Below are 8,358 nucleotides of genomic sequence, written 5' to 3' on the forward strand. Positions count from 1 at the left end.
GAGCATTTAAACCCTCTCTGATGATGGGAATGAGAAGTGCAGCACTTCACAGGTCTTTAGACGCATCATTTAATTAAATATAATCAGCTGTAAAGGTCATTATCACTCATCATGGACGTCCAGAAAGTGCTGCTTTATAGGGGTCCTGTATTTGCACAGGTTTTTCTGTTGTTTTTCACTTTCTCTCTAGTTAAAGCCCTTCCTCAGTGTGACATGCATTCACTGTAAAAAATGATTTTTTGGTGAAGTAAATACTACTGAAAGAAAAACTATGTAATTTACATTAAAAGGTTAGTTTATGCAAGAATTAAAAAAAACTAAGTAAATTCCATATCAGTACTTAATTCAAGCGAGTTGAAATGAAAGTGTAAATATCAACTCAATAAAATTAAGTAAAAATTACTCAAGTTTTCTGATACTGGGGTTCCCATCATGCACTGGACCTTGAATAATTAATGGTTTCCAGCTGTATTTACACTGTTTTATCATTGCTTTTGTTGTCAGGATTAGTAACTTGCCTTTTTGTGACATTTCGAGTACATTTCTTGCTCAAAATGACACATTCAAACACAAAAACGACCCATCAAATGTTACCGCCATTGTGTATTGTCACCAAGTATTGAGGTATTTGCATTCACATGAAGCTTAACATCTGATATGATGAAGTATAAATTACTTAGATGATCTAAGTGAAGCACATACTACAAATGACTAATAAAATTCTATATTATTGATGTAGTGAAATGTAATGCAAAGGCAAAGGAAATTTCAACTAAATCGATATTAATCAACCTTTTACTAGCCAAGTTAAAATTACTTATTTTCTTTGTTACTTTCACTTAACTAGGTTAAGTAAAGTTTACTTAATTCCATATTCCAAGTAAATTTAACTTGAAGATTTCTAATTAAAGCTACTGATAAATATGTTAAGGTTTTTACTTGGCAAATCTTTGTAAATTTACTAGCATTTTCTGAGTGAAAAAAGTTGCCTAGCTTTTTTGAAGTAAATCCTACTCCAATTTTTTTTCAGTGTTGACTTTCATCATTTCTGTCCTTTGAAACCGATCATCTGATCCATGTAACATGTTGCATGCTGGTATTTCTCTCTCTCTCTCTCTCTCTCTCTCTCTCTCTCTCTCTCTCTCTCTCTCTGTCCACTCTTTTGTTTCACTCCTATAATGAGCTCCTGTGTGCATTTTTCGTCACTCCTTGTTTCAAAGAAAATCTCATTATCACCTGCTTTTTCAGTTTCTCTTGCATAAATGCATTGATTTGTCATTTCACGCTCCACTCGTTGACGATCACACGTTGATCTGATTGGTTTCAAGGTCGTTGTGACGTCAGAAACACCAGCGATTTCAAAGCGTGTTTTTGAGACTGTCTTTGGTTCACTGCAGTTTTGAGGAGAAAATACTCTTGTCGACTTATGAATTTGCACATGGTGTGTCTTAAAGCATATTAAAAACACCACATAGAACAACTACATTTTTGAGGGCGTTGCAAAACTGACGCTGTTCTCGTTTAGCCAATGAAAACCATAAACTGGCATTATGCAAATGTATTAAATGGTTTCTTCAGTTTGTATGAATCGCATTTTGGGAGACAATCACTCCATCTACACTTTGCAGACCTTTTACATTCATAAACAGCTTGCTAATATTTCAAAAAAGCCTAATAGGACATTAATAATATATTTTCTACATTATTTAGTCTTCATTCATGTTAGCTTCTTTATTACCAGATACAAGTTTTGATTTTAATAATGTGTTAGTAAATGTTAAAATAACATTTAACTAAGATGCATTAGAAGTATTTTTCATTGTTAGTTTACGTTAACTAATGTTAGCAAATGCAACCACATTGTTAAGTGTTACCAGATCATTTAAGGAATATTGTTTCAGTGAAAGGTAACATTGATGCACATCTAACTTTCTTATGTGAACTACTTTCTTATTTTGCATAGAAACAGATGGGGTTGTAGTTGTGTTGTGCGAGGTTGTGTGTGTGTGTGTGTGAGAGAGAGAGAGAGAGAGAGAGAGAGAGAGAGAGAGAGAGAGAGAGAGAGAGAGAGAGAGAGAGAGAGAGAGAGAGAGAGAGAGAGAGAGAGAGACTAAAGTTAATAAGGTATATGCTATTTTATTGATTTATTGTGAGACAGAGAAGAAGCTCTTCTCTGTCTCACAATAAGATAGCATATCCATATAGCTATTAAAATGAATTTTGGACTACATTTGTTAATTTTACCTCATGTATTTGCTCACCCAATGCATTTGTGTGTGTTTTCTGCCTCTTTTGCTGTGATAGATTTTACGGCTCTATGAAACAATTGTCATGAATTAAAATGCGGTCAAGACCTTAGGGGGAAAAGGACACGCCCTAAAGCGTTTGTCAGCCAATCAGAATCAAGCATTCCAGAGCGCGCTGGTATAAAAGCGTCGTGCTCGAGCAGCTCAGATTCACTTGCGCTGCGGTGTGGCGATGCGCGGGCGCGCGCTTCTGTATTAGATATAGAGTCTGTGGTCTGTTGAAGAAAACATGATCCGCAGAACCACTGGAGCATATCGAATTCACTTTATTTGTTTTTAGTTATTCTAGCCTACTTGTTACTCTCGTATCAAATTCATTTCAATCCTCATTTCCATGAGCCGTTAATGCGTCTGTTTCCGTTCCCAAATTTGTGATCAAGTGCAAATATGAACAAACCAGAACTACGTGCGTGATTAATGCCACCATTGCACTTAAAAGGTTGACGCTATGTTTAAAAGACTGTTGCATGTAAGGAAGAAAAAGATGCAGGACATTCCAACAAAAAAAAAAATGTGTTGTTACAATACTATATTTCAATGAATTATATGCTAGTAAACAAATATTTGAGCTATTAAATCTCAGTTGTTACTGTGAAATGTAATAACTGGTGCAATGAAAAGTCACGTGACTTATCCAGTAATGTGGTCGATAATAACACTAAATACTAACAGAGGCATGAACCAAATAACATAAACATTAGCGTGAAACACTGCAATGTATACATAACTGAGCAATAAAAAGAAATCTAAGCGAATGTGTGGTTTCGTGCAGAGAATTCTGTGAAGTTATAAGACTATATTCATTTTTAGGCATAATTTTAACAATATTCACTACAAATATGCATATGAAATAAAAGCTTAATTTTAACAATAAGCATATTTTATACTACAAATATGCCTATGAAATAGAAGCATGATTTTAACTATAGGGCTATTTTACAGTACAGTACAAATATGACCTGAAAAAGTATAATTTTAGCAATATCCCTATTTTATAGTACAAATATGACTATGAAATAAAAGCATAATTTTAGAAATAGGCCTATTTATAGTACAAATAGGCTATGCTTATGAAATAAAAGCATTAATTTTAACAATAGGCTTATTTTACAGCACACATATGCATATGAAATAAAAACATGATATTAACAATATTTTACAGTATAAATAGGAGCCTATGCATTCTGACCTCTACGCAGAAACATTTACAATGCTTTACAGTTAAACGACATATTGTTTTTTTAAAAATAGGGAACTAGATACACAGCGTGAAAGTACTTTTCCTCTCAGCAAATGTTCCCGGTATTAGTTGCACCAGAAAGCACTGATCCACACAAACTGACGCACCTGTCGCACTGGCCCGCGGTGACGCGCACGGGGGGCGGGGCGCGAGCACGCTTAAATAGCGGCTCTTCGACATTAGAAGCTTCAGAAGCAACAGCCACTTCAAACTTACGACACAACCAGCTACTCTTTACTACTCCGGCTCAAAACCACACAAAAGATAAACATGATCAAGAAAATGAGTCCTTCAGAGAGTGAGTTTGACATCCCTGCGAAAAACTGCTACAGGATGGTCATTCTCGGATCCACCAAAGTTGGGAAAACGGCGATCGTGTCCCGGTTTCTGAACGGGCGCTTTGAGGAACAGTACACGCCGACCATAGAGGACTTTCACAGGAAACTCTACAGCATCAAGGGAGATGTGTATCAACTGGACATTTTGGATACTTCAGGGAATCATCCGTTCCCAGCTATGAGGAGACTGTCTATTCTGACAGGTAAATATCTTCTCAAATAAAACTATGCCATAGAAGAAGCATTTTTGGTTAATAGAAGAACCTTTCAGTGATCAATTCTTAAAAGTGTATTTAAGGGGCGGTCAAATGTGCACAGACCTAACGTTAACCGTTGAGTTTACAATTTTAATTAAAATATTTAAATCAACGGTTGGATCAAATGTGAATCGTTGGTTTCAAATTTTTAATTAAAATTTCAAACCTAACGGTTTGGTTTGTCCATATGTGATCCCAACGTGGGTTGAAACAACCCAGCATTATTTTTTTTAGTGTAAATAACTTTTCTTTTTTTTCCCCATTTCATTTTTCACAATTAATTTATTTTTAAAAAAAATTGGAGGAGATGTAAGGATTCTGTAGTTTTGAAAGGTTCTTCAGGGAACCATCAATGCCAATAAATATTTGTTTATCTTTTTTTTTAAGAGCGATACTGTTGGCTAATTGCTGTTGTTCGTAGTCAAAATTTCTAATCATTCTCCCTCTTCTTTTGGCCACAGGTGACGTTTTCATCCTGGTGTTCAGTCTGGACAACCGCGAGTCTTTTCACGAGGTGCAGCGGCTCAAACAGCAGATCTACGAGACCAAATCCTGCCTTAAAAACAAGACCAAAGAGAACGTGGACGTGCCGCTGGTGATCTGCGGGAACAAGGGGGACCGCGAGTTTTGCCGCGAGGTTCAACGTGACGAGATCGAGCAACTGATCGCAGGGGACGAGCAATGCGCGTACTTCGAGATCTCCGCTAAGAGGAACACGAACGTCGACCAGATGTTTCAAAGACTCTTCGCTCTCGCAAAACTACCCAACGAGATGAGCCCGGACCTCCATCGCAAGGTTTCCGTGCAGTACTGTGACATTCTCCACAAAAAGTCTTTTAGAAACAAGAAGGTTAAGGATGGAGACGCGTACGGGATCGTGGCGCCTTTTGCGCGCCGCCCGAGCGTCCACAGTGACTTAATGTACATTAAAGAGAAGACGATAGGAGGCGGACAGACCAAAGACAAAGAAAGATGCAGTATTAGCTAAAACCGAGCCGTTTAAAGCACTGCTACGGTTATTATTAGAAGCACACGGTTGATGTGTCAATCCCGGTGACTCCGAAAGAGTCGCGGTCGAACCGGTAAAAGTCATCGGCTTGAGCTCTCACCTTGCGACGTGGACGCGCATGTAATCTCGCGAGATCTCCTGTACAGAATAGCGACTTTGTTCTGTTCAGTCTGAGCGCTCTGTGATTGTGGCTTTCAAGTATCAACTCCATGCTTAAAAATGTGCTTTGTTAGAACATTTGCCTTTTTTGGGTGCTGAACGGAGTTGCAATGTCAGCTGTTTACATTATTTCTTTTTTTGGTTAAACTTATTCAAAGAAATCAACTTGAATGTTTTATTGCATTTTGAACAATTTTTTTATTGTCAATGAATGTATATTTATTCTTGTCATTGTTGAATTGAACACATTGGAAGACTGAAATAAAAACCTTTGTCAAGAATATGCATGTTTCCGAAGCATTTGTTCTTACAGACTTACGAATGCAGTGGCTAAATCTAATATAGTCCAGATATTTCCTTTACCCCTCTGGTACGTTTCGGTCAATTAACTGAATAAATTTTATGATTACACATCGACATGATACAAAAAGGTTAAATGTTCTGAAAAAAAAAGTCATGTTGTGTTCGCAGTCACAAAATTAGCGCATTGGAAATGACCGAGAGACGAATTTCACCAAGTGGAAATACAAACTATTCAATATTATTGAACCAAAATATAGTACAATCATTTCATTGAAATAAAAATATATCATTTTTGAATGACACAAACAAGTAAGGGTTTAAAATGCAGAACAGAACAATCCAAAAATACCTTTAGGACACATGATTTTTGTATAAACTTGCGTAAGCCTATCTCGAATATAAATATTGCAAATATACCGGTATTAAAACGTAGTAATCTGAAGGGGGGAAAACCTAGGATTCACAAACTGTTGTCATTTGTTGTGTGCTCACTCCATGCAAGCAAAAACGACTTAAATTATTATGGCTTGAGTCAGAAAAATATGGTTTCATCTATCTTAAGCCCATCAAGTCTAAATATTCCAGTTAGATTCTTAAAAGATGCAGGATAATCTCAAAATGCATTATATGATGCCCAAATAATCCGTTATTTGTATGCAAACAAACACGGCTAGTAATTAATCCATTATGCCTTGGAATGAGGCTCTAATATTGTATCCGAGTATATTTAAATATATATATCTAAACTTGCCGAAGCTCACCGTGAGTATAAATATTCCAGATGAATAAGAGAATACCTTCTAGGATGCTCAAAATATTGACATGTGTATGTTGTGCACACACTTGTTACCAAGAAAATGCGTTAATCTGTTATGGCTTGAAATGAGGCCTAAACATTAGCACTATTTAACAGTATACAAGCACTTATGTGTAACTAAGGTTAGTTTTAGGGGGTAGATTCAGGGTTTTTACCTAGTTATCACCCAGTTATTGTAATAACTATAATAAGTACATAGGGAACAGGATTGTAAAATAAATTGCTAAAACAGTTTCATCTATTTGCTGCAAGTCTATTGAGGATAAATATTCCAGATATAGTCTTTTGAAAACACCTAGGATGCTTCAAAACTGTCTTTTGTTGACTTGGAGCAAAATTGCTTGTCATTTCACTCATTTAAATGGTTTAAGACAGACCTCAATATTGTCTCAGCTCAAGTAAATATGGTTTCATTAAGTGCAACTGAAAACCTCTACTAAAGAAGTGACTGAATTTAATGCACAAACTATGACAAAGGTAAAGAACACAGTAACAAATTCACAGACACTAAACATGATGTTGCAAATGCTAAGCACAAAAAAAAAAAATATATATATATTTATATATACAAACAGTACAAATAGCCTAAGTAATAATAAAAATAAAAAAATGACATGACTGAATCAGTGTGGCATCTATCGGTGTAAACAAGTGTTCATGTTTTCTCTCACGAAGGTTTGGGGATGTCAAACATGCACAGGCTCTTGTATTTCTGCAGAAGCTGGTTCTTGGTCTGGACCTGCTCTCTGAGGGTCTGTAGTTTGTTCTCCTGAAGCGCAGGACTCATGTCGATCCCCGGCATGCCAGAAATCTGCTCCCGAGCCTCCTGGATCTTCGTCTTCAGCTTGTTCAGCTCCTGATGCACGTCTGGACTGTCCTTGTCCATGCTAATGACAGGTGAATGCAGACAGACCGTTAAAGGGTCAATTCACACAAACATTACGATTCTGTCATCATTGTTCCAAAACTGAATGACTTTCTTTCTTCTGTTGAACATAAAAAGAATATGCAGAATATGGGCAAGTATATATTTGATGGACCCCATTGACTACCATAGTATGGGGAAAAAACACTATGGAAGTCCTTTACAAACATTCAAAATATCGTCTTTTGTGTTCAGCGGAAGAAATAAACTCATATCGGTTTGGAACAACTTGAGGGCTATTAATTGATGACAAAATTTCATTTTTGGCCGAACTTTCCCTTTAATACTGAGCAACATTAAACGCATTCGATGTTTACAGAGTCTGGATAGTAACACGAATGTACCGAGATATTCCCGAGTTTTAACGATGGGTGCATTCTGTTCCTTGAAACATAAAACTTGAGAATATTTACTTCTTACCATTTTATAACGTCGTGGATAATGGGCAAAAAGGAATAATCTTCCACCTCCTCTACAACCGGTACCGTAGTCGCCATGTTTGTTTCACGGAGGTAATCTACGTCATCAACGCGCGACGGCGCCTCTGCGTAAAAAACGTCACGATGGCTCTGTTTTTATCTATAAATTAAAATAACATATCTATCACTATTCTGTCAATATTATATTATGTTATAAAGTTCTACTAAGCTGGGGTTTTCAAACTGGGGTGCTGGAAACGTTTAGAGAAGTGAAACAGATAAAAAAAGGAAAAAGTATAGAAACGAAGTAAATAGCTATAACATAATAAATGCTAAATATTTTCCCCATTATAGGCTGTTTTACACATTTATAATATTTTAGTTTTACAGTCTATGGTCCAGACAGCATTACTGGGTCTATAAAAGAAACAGTAGGCTAATCTCTCATTATTCAAGATAATGTTTTTGTTGTCATTATTGACTTGTCTTGGTCATCTGATGAGGAAGGAGATGCGCCTAATGTACGTTCCAGGAAACCTAATAACTATTACAAGTATTGATAAATGTTTATTTGTTGCCCTCTGT

The 8,358-nt window shown here is 36.4% G+C and overlaps 2 protein-coding genes across 2 annotated transcripts; one reads left to right on the forward strand and one right to left on the reverse strand.

Annotated features, from left to right (window-relative positions):
* The first annotated feature begins 3,724 nt into the window (after positions 1-3,724).
* On the forward strand, positions 3,725-5,592 carry rasd1 (RAS, dexamethasone-induced 1). The gene is made up of 2 exons (XM_077246151.1): positions 3,725-4,087; positions 4,603-5,592. Exons 1-2 carry the CDS (start codon positions 3,817-3,819, stop codon positions 5,127-5,129), a joined length of 798 nt encoding a protein of 265 aa, XP_077102266.1. The 5' UTR covers positions 3,725-3,816; the 3' UTR covers positions 5,130-5,592.
* Positions 5,483-7,890, reverse strand: med9 (mediator complex subunit 9). Its single transcript, XM_077246162.1, has 2 exons — positions 7,775-7,890; positions 5,483-7,316 (listed from the first exon to the last, which is right to left on the reverse strand). Exons 1-2 carry the CDS (start codon positions 7,849-7,851, stop codon positions 7,097-7,099), a joined length of 297 nt encoding a protein of 98 aa, XP_077102277.1. The 5' UTR covers positions 7,852-7,890; the 3' UTR covers positions 5,483-7,096.
* Between the last annotated feature and the right edge of the window lie 468 nt (positions 7,891-8,358).

Source organism: Siphateles boraxobius, unplaced genomic scaffold (assembly GCF_051911475.1).
Source record: "Siphateles boraxobius isolate OS27281-9 unplaced genomic scaffold, OSU_SipBor_1 103, whole genome shotgun sequence".
In the NCBI taxonomy this organism is placed as follows: Eukaryota; Metazoa; Chordata; class Actinopteri; order Cypriniformes; family Leuciscidae; genus Siphateles; species Siphateles boraxobius.